Source organism: Neovison vison, chromosome 3, assembly GCF_020171115.1.
Source record: "Neovison vison isolate M4711 chromosome 3, ASM_NN_V1, whole genome shotgun sequence".
Classification (NCBI taxonomy): domain Eukaryota; kingdom Metazoa; phylum Chordata; class Mammalia; order Carnivora; family Mustelidae; genus Neogale; species Neogale vison.
Genome location: NC_058093.1, coordinates 217424751 through 217441633, shown reverse-complemented (window position 1 = coordinate 217441633; position 16883 = coordinate 217424751). Strand labels below are relative to the sequence as shown.

The window sequence follows — 16883 nt, the reverse complement described above, 5'->3', positions numbered from 1 at the left end:
CTACAACTGTGTGAGTGTTCTTTCTTTCAAAGAGCCACTCTGAGGGCCTGTAAATTCATTCTGTTTGTGCTACTATAGCTTAGAACGCTTTCAGAATTCCCTTTGGACTGTTGTTTTCAAAGCTTGCTACAGATTTGATTGAATATTTTTAGTGATAGCAGGTTTTCACGGTTAGCAGTTGGATTTAACATATAAAACAGCCAGGAGTCACTTAGAATCAAAACCAGTGAAAAATGTGAGTGATCAAGATCATACTGATGTGGACCAAAAGCTGTGCGAGACTCTAAGATCAAATTTTATTGTGTGGATTATGAGCAATAATGCCTTGTGTCTAATAAGTACCATACAGCTTACCAAGAAGGTCCGCTTAAGGCATTTCTTTGAACCCTCAAAACATCTCTGAACTAGACAGGGCAGAGCATCCTGAGATACAGGAAATTTTTATAAATGTACTTAAAACATAGAAAACTAAATATAAGGCATTGATAAAAACATGAACAGATACCCAAGTACCCACCACCTAGACTAAAAGGTGTTAGCCTGCTCCACACCTGCCCAGACATGGCTCAAACCCTACCTTTCCCCCTTTCTGCCACCGTTCCACCTCATAGGTGGGCCCTGCACGGATACAAGGTCATCATTCTCTGGTGGTCTTTTGAACTTGTAGAAATACGCGCATACGTAACCACAAAGAAGAAATGTTCCGGTTTCATGTCTTTAGGAGATCTATGAATGATGTCATTCCGTACATTTCCTCTGGAGTTTCCTTTTTAGAAGCAGCAGTGTGTTTGTGAGGCTTACCCTTGTAGGGACGTAGATACCTATTAACCGTGTGTGCTATCCCGTTGTATGGGTAGGCGCAGTTGATCTCGTTCAGTAGTGGTACCACTACTAATGATGAACTATGGATTACTTCTGCATTTTTGCAATTACAAACGCTGCTGTGGAGAGCATTTTTAAACATAGATCCTTGTGCAAGAATCTGAGAGATTCTCCAGTCTGGTTCCTAGAAGTGACATGGTTGGGTCATTGGTTATTCATCTCTCCATCCTTACTACAGATTGTCCAGTGCTTTCCAGTGACAGTTTACGTGGTTATGTTTCAGTTCCCCTTTCTTTCAGTCTCCTCAGCACTTTGCATGGTCAGACTTGGTCCTCCTCAGCAGTGGGATGTTTGTGGAGTGGTAACTTCATTGTTGCTTTAACTTGTATCTCACTGATTCCCAGTGAGGGGCATCTTTACGGATGCTTGTTTGCATTCGAGTTACAGAAGGGCTGGTTTACATTCCTCCATCATTTTTCTGTTGGGTTATTTGGCTTTTTCTTTTTGAACACTGATTTGTGGACATTGTTGTAGACTCTGCTTACTCATCTTTTGAGTGTTCTGTACTTTACAGGAGCTTTCTTCCAGTCTGCAGCTTGTTTTTTTGCTTTGCTTATGGTACCCTTTTTTTTTTTCATGCAGATATTATTAATCTCAATCTATTATTAATCTCAATCTAGCCTAATTTATTCTTGAATCAGTTTGGTCTTTAATATATCTTGGGTTTAATTTTACAAATTGTGTGAAAAAGGTCTCAGTTGGTCATCTTCCATATGGGTAATTAATTGCTGTAGCACTGTTTGCTGATTCATCCATCCTTTATCTTTTTTATACTGGTTATTAATCTACCTTCATTATAGAGCCAGGATCTCATTTCTTCATGGGTCTGTTTTGGGCTCTCCATTCCATTCCACAACCACACTGTTTTAGTTGTGATTTAATGAAGCAGGTATTTATTTAAGCAATCTCCATACCCAACATGGGGCTGAAACTCACGATCAAGAGTCCCATGCTCCTCTGACTGAGCCAGCTGGGCACCCTTATTTCTTAAGTTTTTGTATATGGAAAAGGATGATCTTTTTTATTTTTGTTCTTTTTCAAATTCTTTTGGCTATTCTTCTTTACTCTTTCTCATTAATTTTGGGATCAACTTTCAAGTTCCACATCAAAGCCTACTAGGATTTTTATTATAATGCACCAACTTTTTACATTAGATCGGGGAAAATTGTCATGTTTATGATACTGTGAGTCATCCCGTCCACAAACTTGATAATCTTGTGACATGTTGACGAGCATGAGAGAGAGAAGAAGAAGGATTAGGTCATGAGGTAACAACACAGGAGACCCCTGCGCCCATAAAGGCTTTACGTTCTCGTTCCAGTGGAGGTGAGAAGCTGCTGGCTTTGAGTAAGGGTGATACGATCACACCTCCTTCTTAATGGGATCCCTCTGGTTCATTGTGTGCTGCCTTTGGGGAGGAAAGGAGGTATATGTTTATGTGTGTGGGTGTGTTTGTGTGTGTGCACTTCTATTTTAAAGAAGTAATGGGAAAAATAAATCCAAAACTAACAAAATTTGGTTACCCATAGTGGGATGGAGGGAACAAAATATTTTTGTGAATTTACTTTGTTATACAGTTTTAACTTTGAAACCATATAAACATTTTGTATAATTTTAAAAATACACACAAGCAAGTCAAAAAGGCGAGAAATCAATCCCCAGAATTTTAAAACACACTGAAACAAACCTAAGCTCGTAGCCATGACTACACAGAGAAAATAATTACTTCAGGTAACTTTAAAATGCAATATTTTGGCTCTTCATCCCTGGTGGAATGCATTCTAAGGACACAAAGAATTAGGAAATCTGAAACCTACATTCAGTAGTCTTATTGTTAGTGGCAAGTTTAGAATTGTCATGTTGAAACTATTATAGCTACATTGTGAGTTAAAACAAGTAACTTACGGCAGTGTCATTAGGAATAATGATTTTCAGTGTCAAGGAAAAGATTACAAATATAAAAGAAAGGAAATAAAAGCCCTATAATCTGAGATTGGAAATGTAAATATTGGTAGGAACTTAAGATTTTTTTTTTTAAAGATTTTATTTATTTATTTGAGAGAGAGACAGTGAGAGAGAGCATGAGCGAGGAGAAGGTCAGAGAGCGAAGCAGACTCCCCATGGAGCTGGGAGCCTGATGCGGGACTCAATCCCGGGACTCTGGGATCACGACCCGAGCCGAAGGCAGTCGTCCAACCAACTGAGCCACCCAGGCGTCCCAAGATGTTTTTTAAACTTAAGAAATGTATTTCTCATTTTATTTATGGAAAAGTTAGGAGTGAGCAGCAAAGAATATATGGCATTTAGTATTCCCAGTGCCCAAGTCGTGGGCTGTTATTTTGTGGCTAAAAGGAACAGAGGCTTTTTGGAGAAATGGCTGATTCCTGGTCTGCAGCAAGATATGCATATCACCCACGTCATAGGCCTAGGATACACTTTGCTGGAGTGTGAGGAAATGAACAAAGGTTAATGGGCTTGTGTCAGAAGGACTCAGGAGCCAAAGGACTTTCCTAGTCCTAAAGGACATTCCTAATGATAAATCAGTTGGGACATCCAGAAGAATAATGACTGCAGTGAATTGAAAGCACATCAAATATATAAAAATTCATGCATGTATAATGAGGGGAGAGGAAGGAACTCACTGGCACATATTGGGATTGTTAGAGCATTAACTCGGTTTGAAAATTAGTGAAGGCAAAAATCAAGCATTTATCCTGCCTTTCCTATATAAACTTTATCTTTCAAAACCTGAGGGTTAATGAGAGTAGACTTCTTTATAGAATTCTAGTGAGTAGCTACAGGAGTACTGGAATGAGAAAATTGCCGTTTTGCTACCCCTAATGAGAAAATGGATCTAAGCAGCAACCACAGAGTGGGAGGACAGTGGGGAAATAAAATGGAGGGATCAGGTTGACATCTGAAGCCACGGATCGTCTTGACATTGTTAAAACTGTGGCAGCCAGCTGTGATGTGCCTCATGATGGCGAGGTAATGGGCAGTCCCCAGCACCATGTGAGAAGTGTTTTTGCCTAGAAATTTGAACATGATTCCAACAAGCCTAACATGAATCTTTCTGTCAGTTTCCAGGAAATACAGGAATCAGGGGAACGAGGCAAAGACACCTTGAGACAATTGGCCGGACCTGAAGTGTGGGACATTTTATAGGATAAATGACCTAGTTTCTCAAAGAAATTGGTGGCATGAAAGAGGAAAAGGGCAGGGAGGAAAATTGTCCTATAAAAAGGAGAGATTGAAGTGACATAACCAAAACAAACCAAAAAGGATTGCTGTGGCTTTGTAGCAAACCACACAAGAGTTCATGCGTCCAGTGCGCCACAAGCCAGTAACAACTGACACAGGCTTTTGCAGGGAAGAAAGATAGACTATTTGCTGGTGTGGTGCCACCCAAGAGAACAGGGAGTTAATGCTCAAGAGTCCCAGACTCCCTTATGGTTCACAGGCAGGGGTGGGGGTTTTAAAGGGTGAAATTCAGAGTAAGGGTCTCAGGGTTGTGCAGATTGATTAGGGTTAGGTCAGCTGTAACATTTCCCTTCTTGTTCATCTTCTCCCTTCTGGCATGTCCCTGTCTGGTTTCATTGTGATTATAGTGAGGTGGTTGTTCTGTTTCAAGGACCCGCTTGTTCCACTTTAGGGGCCTAGAACTGTAAAACATTCTTAGCAGAAGACATTAGCAGTATCCTCTCTAGAGTATAAAGGCAAAAGTTCCACATCCTGTGATTATCACTAACCTGCACACTATTACTATTTTTTCATGCAAACACAGCACATTGTGTCTGTTATCTCAGGTGGAACAGCATCCCACAGACCTTTCAAAAGGCAAGTTTCTGTTATTCCCGAAGGCATTTTTACAGGTTTTTTTGTTTTGTTTTGTTTTGTTTTAAACAATAAGTAAGGGCTCTGTGACTCTGGTCGGTGGTAGTTAGGAGCCATATGGCTAAATTGTGGGGTCTAAGAGGGGCTTGCATTCCTGGTTTTGGCTGTTGTGTTAGGAATAGACCATAGAAGATCAAGGATGAAAGCAGGAAGAACAGTCAAAAACCTATTAGAAAATCCCAAGTGAGGCGCACCTGGGTGGCTCAGTGGGTTAAGCCTCTGCCTTCGGCTCAGGTCATGATCTTGGGGTCCTGGGATCGAGCTCGGCATCAGGCTCTCTGCTCAGGAGGGAGCCTGTTTCCCTTCTCTCTCTGCCTGCCTCTCTGCCTACTTGTGATCCCTGTCTGTCAAATAAATAAATAAATAATCTTTTAAAAAAAAAAAAAGGAAGAAAAGAGAAAAAGCGGGCGCCTAGGTGGCTCAGTGGGTTAAAGCCTCTGCCTTCGGCTCAGGTCATGATCCCAGGGATCAAGCCCCTCATCTGGCTCCCTGCTCAGCAGGGAGCCTACTTTCCCCTTTCTCTCTGCCTGCCTCTCTGCCTACTTGTGATCTGTCTGTCAAGTAAATAAATAAAATCTTTTAAAAAAAGAAAAAGAAAGAAAGAAAATCCCAAGTGAGATTCTACACAAGGATGATAGCAAGATGGTGTTGGATTCTGGGTGTACATTGAAGGTAGTGCTGACAAGACTTGCTAATAGATAGTTAAGACCTGAAGTTTTGGAGAAAGAATCCAAGGTGACTCCCAAGTTTCTGGCCTGAGTAACTGGAACAGTGGAATGGCCATTTAGTAAAATGGGGAAGATGGAGGGAGAAGCAGTTTTGTCCGGAAAGATGAGCTCCATTCTGAGTGCCACATCTTCAGCCTGACAGGCCTTTTGAATATCCCCCAAGGAACTGTACAGGAAGCAGTTGGATATTTGGGGAGTATGGAGGATGGGTCGAGACCCGAACTGTAAATGCGGGAGTCCTGAGCTTGCAGTTGGTATTTAAAGTCATGAGACTGCATGAAAGCACACAGGGAGTAAGCATAGCTAGAAGAGGGGTTGCAGGACCCAGCCTGGGAGGAATAAAGGTGAGACGGCAGGGAGCCTGGAGAATCCACAGGCATGACTGGCCTCATCACATGCTTCTGGCAGGTCAGGGAGGGTGAGGAGTGGGATTTGACCTTTGGATTGAACAATGTGGAGATCGTTGATGGGCTTGGGAAGAATAGTTTCAGTAGGCCTGAAGGGGAGAGGGTTCATGAGAGCCTGCCTGGGGGAAGAGAAATTAGAAAATAGACCACTCTTTTGAGGAGTCTGGAAAGGAAAGAACTTGAGAATTAGCTGGATGCCAAAGTGGTCTAGTGGTGGCTTGCTCAAAAATCTGATTTATTCTTTTCCGAAAGTATTTCTGTGACCCTAATCTTTTCCACCCAACTTTTTATTTTTGACAAATACCAAATGACGGAAAAGGTAGATACTTTAGTCACTAGTTTAACCCATTGCTAACATCTTGCCACATTTGCTTTCTCTAAGTATAACAATACATTTCTCACATTTCCTGAGTGGCTTTAAAGTTGCAGACATAAATGTTAACTCTAAACACTTAAGCTTCTGTCTCCTAAAATTAAGGCGTTCTCCTACATAATCACAATATCATCTTATCCATGACATTGAATATTGATATAATATCTAAAGTACAGGTCATATTCTAACCATAGATTATTGCTATTTTATGGGCAGGTCTAGGGTCCAATCAGAGGTTATATCCCTGAAGAGATATGCTTTTGAGGATGGGAGAAATAGTAGCACATTCATATGCTGCTTTAGAAAAACCTAGTAGAGGGTGAGAATCTATGATGCAGAAGGGGGAATTTGCCAGTGATAAGCTTGAGAAGGTCAGAGACGATGGGATGTGTCCATAGTTGGGAGTGACTTCTGATTGAAGAGAGCATAGACACTTTATTCAAAGTAGCCAGAGAGAAGGCAGAGCCTGTGGGCAGGTGGGTGGGTAGATGGTGAAGGAGCTTGTGAAAATTCTCTTTTGATCACTTTTATTTTCTTGGTGAAATAGGAAGAATGGTATTCAGCTGAGAGGAAGGAAAGGAGAAGAGGTGTTACAGGTTTAAGGAGAGAAGATAATGAGGTCATCATCTGAGACTTTCCACTTCAGACTGGGGATGCATAATGCCAAGCACACACAAAGACTTTGCTAAGGGTGCACATTTATAGATTGTCTTGAGGGAATCCTTCTGTAGGCCCTCAGCTTCCATAGCTAACTCTTCGCAGAAACAAATGTGCTTGAGACAGTAGGCTTCCTCCCACTTGGAAGGAAAAGGCAGACCCTCCCCTGTCCCAGGTCAGATTTAAGTATATCACCCCTTAGATTGTCCCTGCCTCTTGTCTACTAGTTGATTTTATTATTCCTCTTCCCCTTGTTGCTCTTTCATTCATTGTTCTTTCATCCATTCTACTTCTGGAAGTAAATGCCCTTCTTAAAAAGCCCTTCACTGCAAATTCCCATAGATCACGATCCTCCTTGAACATTGCCACGTCTTTGTTTCCAGTTTTAGCTTCTCCAGTGTGTCTCTGTTTCTCTTTTCCCTCACCCATACCTCCCATCTGTTTTCCTGCCTCTTCTCTAATTGTCTCCTTTTCTCTGGTTTTCAGGCTTGGTCACGGTGGTGGGAACAGCTCCTGCAGGTCCAGAAGGAGAGACGGAAAATGGTCTTGGCAGTGAAACACCATCAGCACTGGCAAAAGTGTAAATCCCTGAAGGCCTGGCTCAAATACTTGGGGGCCCGAAGAGAGAAGAGACAGCAGAGAGGTGAGCAGAAGGTCCCAGGCTCTAGAGACAGAGGGGCATGTCACAATTTCCACTCTTGCACTGCCAGTGCTGCAAATTTATTTAGAAGAGATATAATCATATTATGCCACAAATTTTGGGTGGGGGGAAGAGATCAAGGAGAAACATACATCATCCTCAATTCACATTTAAGTTATTTCCTTCTGGCCTTCTCTTCCACACATATTTTTTTCCTTTTTGTTTTGTTTTTAAGATTTTATTTACTTATTTATTTATTTGAGAGGTAGAGAGGGGGAGGGAGGGAGCAGGGAGCAGGAGCCAGAGGAAAGGCAGAAGGACAGGGTGGGGGGCAGGGGGAAGGTGGGGGGGAAGCAGTCTCACCTCCCCCCTGAGCTGAGAGCCTGATGCAGGGCTCCATCCCAGGACCTTGAGATCATGACCTGAGCCAAAAACAGACATGAAACTGACTGAGCCACCCAGGCACCCCCCCCTTTTTTTTTAAAGATTTTATTTATTTATTTGACAGAGAGAAATCACAAGTAGATGGAGAGGCAGGCAGAGAGAGAGAGAGGGAAGCAGGCTCCCTGCTGAGCAGAGAGCCTGATGCGGGACTTGATCCCAGGACCCTGAGATCACGACCCGAGCCGAAGGCAGAGGCTTAACCCACTGAGCCACCCAGGCACCCCCCCTCCTTTTTTAAAAGATTTTATTTATTACATATATTTTCTCAATAGGATTTAGTCCTCCTATAAGTAGTGTGATTATTATGATTAGTATGATACTTAAAACTTTGTATCTAGATTTTTTCCTCCACAACTAACAATATTTCCTATATTTTTAAGTAGTCTTCATAGATTTTTTTTTTTGTCTGCATTTTGTGGAATGGTCTACCTTAATATACTATCTAGCCATCCTTCTGTCGACATTTGGATTGTTTCTCTGTCTCTTCAGTGTTAAAATCCATGTGGTTTATGATGTTGATTTTTTTTTTTTTAAGATTTCATTTATTTGTCAGTGAGAGCAAGCACAGCAGAGGGAGAAGCAGACTTCCTGCTGACCAAGGAGCCCACTGGAACTTAATCCCAGGACCCTGGGTTCATGACCCGAACCCAAGGCAGAGGTTTAACCAACTGAGCCATCAAAACATCCCTGATTTTTTTTTTAACACTATTCTTATAGCTTAGTTTCCCAGTTAGTGTTCATAAGTGATAATACATAGGTCACAATTGTTGGTACTTTTTGTACTTTGGTTTCTGGAGCCCACACAGAAGTGAGTCAAGCAGTGTTCTAGACGCTGGCTGGCTTTCACCTCGGCCTCCCTGCAGAAAACTCCTGGGTTGCCAGGCCAGCACTGTCTCTTGGGAGAGTTTGAATGTGTCTGTCTGACGATAACGGCCAAAGACCCACTTTCTGATTGCCCAAGCCTAGAAGCTGAAGACATTAAGCTCTTTAGTGTGATAAGCTGCAGACCAATGTGCCTCTCATTTCAGCATCGAATTCCAGGACCAATTCCCTCCCACTTCCTGGACTTGAGTTAGTTCATCAGACCATTGGCTAATTAGTGTTAAAAGCAGGGGACCCTGGCAGCCAGGATCAGCCTGGCTGAAAGCTAGCAAACACCTTTGCCAGCATGATGACCAAGTTGTGTCATTGACCTCACTTCCCAAAGTCCTACCCCAGAGACAAAGAGTAAGAGTCAAAAGTAAGAGTCATTTGAGTCTTTGAAAGCAGCAGGTGCCATTCCGGCTCCTCAGTAGCTAACTAGAAGCCTCAACTCTTTGCTATAACTGATTTTATAGCATCTCCTCCCTAAAATAACAGACCTCTTCTCTTGGAAAGAAAAGGTATAACTAAGGGCTTCCAAATAGCCCTCCCATGCCTAAACAGACTCTGATTTTAGGATGCTTTGTAAGAACAGCCTTGAATCCCTGCTGTCCGCAGGTAGTAGGGTACAGCTTATCTGAAAGATGCTTCCAACTCCTCTCAACCTTGCAGGGGGCAGCACGTGGTGATTTTCTTTGTTGCAGAGATGGCTGAGCGATTCCACCGGGTCACTGTGCTCCAGACACGCTTCTGTGACTGGCAATGGGCCTGGGAGCGGAAGGAGAGCTTGTACGCCCAGCAAGCCAGGGTGGAGGGGCTGGCCCGGAGGATGGCTCTGAGGCGGGCATTCACTCACTGGAAACACTGTATCCTTTTCATCTGTCCCTCCCCCCACCCCCCAACCTCCTCTACCACCACAGCAGGGCCTCCCTGGAGCTCAGCAGCCTGTAAGACAAAGGGCTGGGGATATGTAGGAAACCATTACTGAACAATAGAAGGTGGTCCTGATGTCTGTTGATTTCTTTTCTTTTCTTTTTTTTTTTAAAGATTTTATTTATTTATTTGTCAGAGAGTGAGCGAGAGCGAGCACAGGCAGACAGAGTGGAAGGCAGAGTCAGAGGGAGAAGCAGGCTCCCCGCAGAGCAAGGAGCCCGATGCGGGACTCGACGCTGGGATCATGACCTGAGCCGAAGGCAGCTGCTTAACCAACTGAGCCACCCAGGCGTCCCATGTTGATTTCTTTTTAAAATGTTTCTGTTTAACTGGAAGTATACTTACAAAACAGTATGTATAACGTACATTACAGTTTAATGAATAGTAATGAAATGAACACCCATATACTTACCACCCAACTTAAAAATTAGAACATTGCTAGTACCCTATCTGCTCATCCCTGATTGCATTCCCTTTTCTCCCCTTCAGAGAGGTAATTCCACTGTCTTTAATTTTACATTGTCATTTCGTTACTTTTCTCTACCCTCTAGGTGGTCTTTTTTTTTTTTCAGCCCTAACATTATGACCATAGGTTCCATTGTCTTTTACCACATGCAGACGTTCTGCATTATCTCTATAATCCTCAAAATAACCCAGTGGAGTAGATGTCACTATCCCCATTTTACAGATAAAGAAACAGAGATTCAGGGGTTTAAATGATTGTCAGAGTCATGGGTGATCATTGGCTGAGCTGGGAGTTTTGGACCTGGGCCTCTGGTACTAGACACGTGCTACACTAGGTGCCCAGCTATGCAGATTTGGACCACCCTCAATGTCCATCCACACGTTATCTGTTCCGCAGACTCTTACTTTGTTTTAGCCTCCTGCCTAAGTTCTGGAATATAGGGAAGCTCAGAGGTGAATAGTAGTTGGTTGTCTGTGGGGTAAAGAGACATGAAAACAGGGCTTTACAATGTGGTACAGAAAGTGCTGTCATAAAGGTCCATATCACATTCTGTGGGAGCTACTGTGCAGATTCGAGCTTTGTCCTAGAGGGTGAGAAGGTCACCTAGCAGAGAAGTTGGGGAGGGTGTTGCAGATGGAAGGAATGGCATTTACACAGGTAGAGGTGAGGAAAAGACCCAGGGAGAGCGAGGGGGGTCTGTCGTGAGTCGAGGGGTGTAGATGGCGGTAGGGCAGCACGGGTGGAGGTGGGCTGGGGCCAGCTTGTAGCGCCCTGCGTACGGTGGTTGGAAGCTTGGGCTTTCTCCTGATGGCACTGGGGAACCCCTGGAGGTGTGTAAGAAGAGAAGTGATGTGGCAGGTTTGTATGTGAGGGGACGGACTGGGTTACAGGGGCAAAGCCAGCTCAGGGGGAGCAGTTACACAAGGCTCTCACCAGTCTGTGTGAGGGGCAAGTCGGATGTCATGCGGGGCATTGGGCGCGGGAACAGAAGAGCCCGAGATACCTCAGAGGGGAGCAGATGGACTTGGCAGCCCAGATGGAAGGAGTGGGAGGAGAAGGTTTGAAAATAACTCCAAGGTTTTTACCTGAAACATTGGACTAGGTTGTGGCACCCAACAGAGGCTGCAGGAAGACAGGAATGCTTTAGATGGCATGGTTTGGAAATGTTTACTGTAATCTGTGGCAATTTATCTTAACTGTTTTTGCCTGTCATCAAATGGGCATCAGAGGGGAGAAAGGCAAGGCCAACTGTTCGATAAGCAACTCAATTTCCCTTTGCTTCCTCTTCTCTGGGTCATCAGGAGGAGACAGAGGTGGACGGCAGCCCACCTGTTATCCCCCACAGCCCAGACCCTTCTGCTGGGTCCCTAGGATTGCAGTGTGCGGGGGTGGGGACATTTTTGAGATGAGGGGCCTTCACTCCCTGCCAGACATGCTGCTGTGTGCTGAAGAAGCAGCCCAGTGGAAGATGGCGGAAGAACACAGGAGGCACAACTTGCTGGTAAGTATGTGGAAGCCTCCTGAGGCTCTTTTTTTTTTTCTTTGCCGAACTGCCAAAATTTGAGTGGTTAATATTTAACAGCACAACGGCCAAAGTCCTAAGATGTGGAGGTACCATGTTCAAGAAACTGGGGGGAGAAATCACTCTATAAAATGTAAAGTATATGATAAGGAGGATGCAACCTTTTAATAGAAAGCCTGTCTACACAGAGTAGCCATACTTAGCAGCCTTGCTCAGGCCTTCACGTTTGGAGGACCCAGGCACACAGCAGACTGTTCAGGTGTATCTAGTTGTGGGATTAGCTTTACTCATGAAACCTGTTCTATTCTAAGTGTCCCTGTTTTCATTTTGGATCAGAAAAGTTCATGGATGAGATCAGAAGGTTCTGGAAATAAAAGGGAATCTTGGAGATGATCTAGTCCTGCATTTTTTTTTTTAATCCACATGGTCAGCCTCCTTTTTATTTATTTATTTATTTATTTATTTGGAAGATTTTATGTTTAATTTATCTCTACACCCAACATGGGACTTGAACTCACAACTCTCAGATCAAGGGTCACGTGCTTTACTGACTGAGCCAGCCAGGTCCCCCTTCATTTTTTTTTTTTTCTTTTAAGTAACCTCTGCCCACAACATGGAGCTCGAACTCATGACCCCCAGGGCGGACTCCCTTTTTAATGTTGGGAGCCTCATCTGTAAAACCGATCAAAGCAGATGCTGTGGGTGAAGCATCTACTGCTGCTTTTCCCGACCCTCACCACATGAGGAGGTTTTCAGACACATTCAGGGGCCTTGGGTTCTATAAAGCACAATATGAAAACCCCTGATCACTTCACTTCTGTCTCAGAGGACTGGAACCCAGGGCATTGGATAAAAGGCTTTACTTAGGTCACATGCGAGGCAGTGTAGATGGAGCTGGAGCCAGTCCCACACGTCTTGCCACTGCCCCAAACCCCTCTACTCACTCAACACCCCCTACTCACCACTTCCTTCTCTTCCTTCTATTCTGCTCGTGCAAAACTACATTTGGAATTGCATAAGTGTGCACACTAGACACCCCCACCCCACCGCCAACATGGCTTTAAAAAGAAAACAAACAAAACCCCATCATAATCTAAGTCTTTTCCTGAGAGGCAGAGTTGATGTCTTTAACCTTTGTCTGTCGTGTTCTTGTCTGGGCCACGGGGATCTCTCCTGGTCAGAGGCGATGGTGTGTTTGTTCCAGGGAAGTATTGGTGGATATCCAGGGAGCAGTTCAACAGCTACTTATTAAGTGCCTACTGTGTATCAGACTCCCGGGTGAATCCTAAAGCAGAGAAACACTCCGGGATCCGGGAGCAGCTGGGAATATCCGTGCCCGGGCCTCTCCCTACTGTACTCAGGTGCTGCTTTTACTGGTACACGCGCTGCTGATTTGTAACTGCTTGTGTCCTTCCTTCTATTCACAGCACTTCTGTTTTCGAGCCCTGAAAGACAATGTGACGCATGCCCATCTCCAGCAAATAAGAAAGAACCTTGCTCACCAGCAGCATGACATCATGGTGAGGGTCATCTGTGTGGAGGAAGCTCTTGTCCCTGATCTTCTCTTTTAACCTTTGTGCCTCGAGATTTGCCCAAACCTTTCATACCCCAAAACCTTAGTGCCCATTTTCTCTGGCTACCCCTACCAGCTGATAGAGGAGCCCTTGGTTTTTCCTAGTTTAATCTGTTTTTTTGATCTGTTTGCTAAGAAATTTGATAGTTGACTCAGGGGTCAGGGACTGTGGATTCCAACCCTGACCTGGGGAGTACACTTTGAATTTTGCATTCCAGGCGGCTTTGGTTGTATTTGCACTGTAAGTCTCTTGTCTTCAGTGGTTGGTTTACCTGAGGGCAACAAACATTCTATCTCTACTTATAGATCATGTTTTGGGGTGTAGGAGGATTTTTGTTTTGTTTTGTTGTTTTTCATTATGAAAATGTTCAAACGTATGGAAAAATTTAAGAATAGTAGAATAAACACCTTATACTTACCATCTCAATTAAAATATTAGCCAGTTGTTAATATTTACTCCTTTTTTTTTTTGCTGAATCATTTCAAAGTAAGTAACAGACATCGTGACACATTATGCCTAAACATCTCAGCCTGCATTGTCCAAAAATCACATTTTCCTTCATAACCACAGTATCATTACCATCCCTAACAAAATGAACAGTAATTCCCTAATCTTATCCAATACCCAGCCCATATCCAAATTTTCACAGTTGCCCCTGAAATGTTCCAGTTTTTTTGTTTGTTTATTTGTTTGTTTTAAAGATTTTTATTTATTTTTTTAATTTTTTTAAAGATTTTTATTTATTTATTTGACAGAGAGAGATCACAAGCAGGCAGAGAGGCAGGCAGAGAGAGAGAGAGGAGGAAGCAGGCTCCCCGCTGAGCAGAGAGCCCGATGCGGGACTCGATCCCAGGACCCTGAGATCATGACCTGAGCCGAAGGCAGAGGCTTAACCCACTGAGGCACCCAGGCGCCCAGATTTTATTTATTTGACAGAGATCACAAGCAGGCAGAGAGAGAGGGGGAAGCAGGCTCCCCGCTAAACAGAGAGCCCAACGCGGGGCTCGATCCCAGGACCCTGGGATCATGACCTGAGCTGACGGCAGAGGCTTTAACCCACTGAGCCACTCAGGCGCCCCAAAATGTTCCGTTTTAAACCAGGACTCAACCGGGGCGCCTGGGTGGCTCAGTGGGTTAAGCTGCTGCCTTCGGCTCAGGTCATGATCTCAGGGTCCTGGGATCGAGTCCCGCATCGGGCTCTCTGCTCAGTGGGGAGCCTGCTTCCCTCTCTCTCTCTGCCTGCCTCTCCATCTACTTGTGATTTCTCTCTGTCAAATAAATAAATAAAATCTTTAAAAAAAAAAAAAAAACCAGGACTCAACCAAGGGCTGATTACTTACTGTATCTGGTATGTCTTATGAGGCTCTTAATAATAGTGTCCCCTCTCCACTTCTTTTGTTTAATATGTTTATTCTTTAATTGTGGTAAAATACACATAACAATTTATCATCTTAACCATCGTTAAGAGAACAGTTTGGTGACACAAAGTGCATGCACATTGTGCAATCCTCACCACCATCCATCTCCAGAACCTGTTTCATCTTGCAAAACTGTAACTCTGTCCCCATTAAACAATAACTTCCCATTCTCCTCCTCTCCCCTGCCCCCCAGCAGCTGGCAGCCACCTTTCTTCTTTCTGACTCTGTGAACCTGACCACTTTAGGGATCTCATATTTACATGCCCTTTTATGCCTGGCTTATTCCACTTAGTGTAATGTATACTTCTTTTTTTCAGTGACACTGATTTTTGGAAAAGGAAGGCCAGCTATTTGGTGTTATACAATATTCCATATTCTCAGTTTATCTGTTTCCATTTGATGTCATTTGATTTTTCCTTTTTTAAATGTCATTCCTATAAATTAGAAGTTTGATCTAAGGGCTTGTTAGATTGAAGTTAAGCACTTTTTTTGGCAAGACTACATCAGGAGCAGTCAGAGGTGATAAGATCAGTTTTAACTTTTAAAATGGCATCATTGGGGTGCCTGGGTGGCTCAGTCGTTGGGCGTCTGTCTTCGGCTCAGGTTGTGATCCCGGGGTCCTGCAATCGAGCCCCACATCAGGCTTCTTGCTCCTCGGGGGGCCTGCTTCTCCCTCTCCCACTCCCCCTGCTTGTGTTCCCTCTCTTGGTATGTCTTTCTCTGTCAAATGAATAAATAACATCTTTTAAAAATAAAAATAAAAATAAAATGGCATTGTCGGGGTGCCTGAGTGGCTCAGTGGGTTAAAGCCTCTGCCTTTGGCTCGGGTCATGATCCCAGGGTCCTGGGATCAACCTGCGTTGGGCTCTCTGGAGCCTGCTTCACCTCCTCTCTCTGCCTGCCTCTCTGCCTACTTGTGATCTCTCTCGCTGAGTGTCAAATGAATAAATAAAATCTTAAAAAAAAAAAATTTAAAAGGGGTGCCTGGGTGACTAAGTGGGTTAAAGCCTCTGCCTTCGGTTCAGGTCATGGTCTCAGGGTCCTGGGATCAAGCCCGCATCAGGCTCTCTGCTCAGCGGGGAGTCTGCTTCCCCACTCTCTCTGCCTGCCTCTCTGCCTACTTGTGCTCTCTCTGTGTGTCAAATAAATAAATAAAATCTTTACCAAAAAAAAAGTAAAAAATTAAAAATAATGAAACTGGCATTGTCTTCTATGAGGCCCAGATGAGGAATAGCTTCAGCGTCTTGATTCTGATTTCCGTAGACGGGGAAATTCATCTTTTTGCCTTTTATGTTGGCCTAGAATAGCTCTGTATAACTTAGCCACAATTATTTTGTAAGCCTGTTATATGTCGGCTACTCCAAATTGAGGTATAATTCCTCCTCTGTGGGAGCTGATAGTCTCTCGGGGCACGGATTTGCTAATAGGTTAGGAGAGATCATTTCAACTTTTTCCTTAATAATTAAACTTCCATTTCTTTTCTGTCTTGCTTCAGCTGCTGCACAGATTCTGGAACCTCTGGCAGTCTCGGATTGAGCAGAGGGAAGAGAGAGCACAGCTTCCCTCACTGTGTGCTGCCCAGGACCACTGCAGGTAGGGGCTTGGCCTTCTCCTTGTGCTCTCCAGGGACTGACTGACTGTTCTCTAGGAGAGAGCACTTACCCTTCCGTGCAGTGCTGGCCAGCTTCAGAAAGGCCCTGCTATAAATCAGTGGTTCCTAAGCTTGTGTTTCCCTTTTGGCTGATTAGATGAGAGGTAGAATAGATGTTTGTACTGGTTCTTGGTCACCATAGTTCGGAATATGTGCCAGCTAGCTCCCTGCCTCAGTCCTTCATGCTTTAGTGACATTCACATCTTAAAATTCAAGCGCTGATAGTGTTAAAAAGCAGGCTCAGGCAAGTGTCTTATTCTGGAAGAGTGGAGAGTGTCCCAAATTTTAAATAAAAGCATCACATGTCTATAAGGAAAACTCAATGTATAGGAAGGTAGGTATAAAGTGAAAAATAAAAGTTGCTTGGATCCCTCCCTCTGATCCCTTAGTCTTACTCTTCAGAGGTAACTACTCTTCACTTTCTCCCTGCCGG

The 16883-nt window shown here is 43.9% G+C and overlaps 1 protein-coding gene across 6 annotated transcripts in view; it reads left to right on the top strand.

Moving 5' to 3' along the window:
* Nucleotides 1–16883, top strand: part of SFI1 (SFI1 centrin binding protein) — a 105478-nt gene that overhangs the window by 56422 nt on the left and 32173 nt on the right. For all 6 annotated transcript variants that reach the window (XM_044243859.1, XM_044243857.1, XM_044243858.1 and 3 more), the window contains 5 exons: nucleotides 7428–7584; nucleotides 9591–9752; nucleotides 11716–11786; nucleotides 13235–13327; nucleotides 16295–16392. In XM_044243859.1, coding sequence (XP_044099794.1) covers nucleotides 7428–7584; nucleotides 9591–9752; nucleotides 11716–11786; nucleotides 13235–13327; nucleotides 16295–16392 — 581 coding nt within the window. The remainder of the gene's footprint in view (nucleotides 1–7427; nucleotides 7585–9590; nucleotides 9753–11715; nucleotides 11787–13234; nucleotides 13328–16294; nucleotides 16393–16883) is intronic.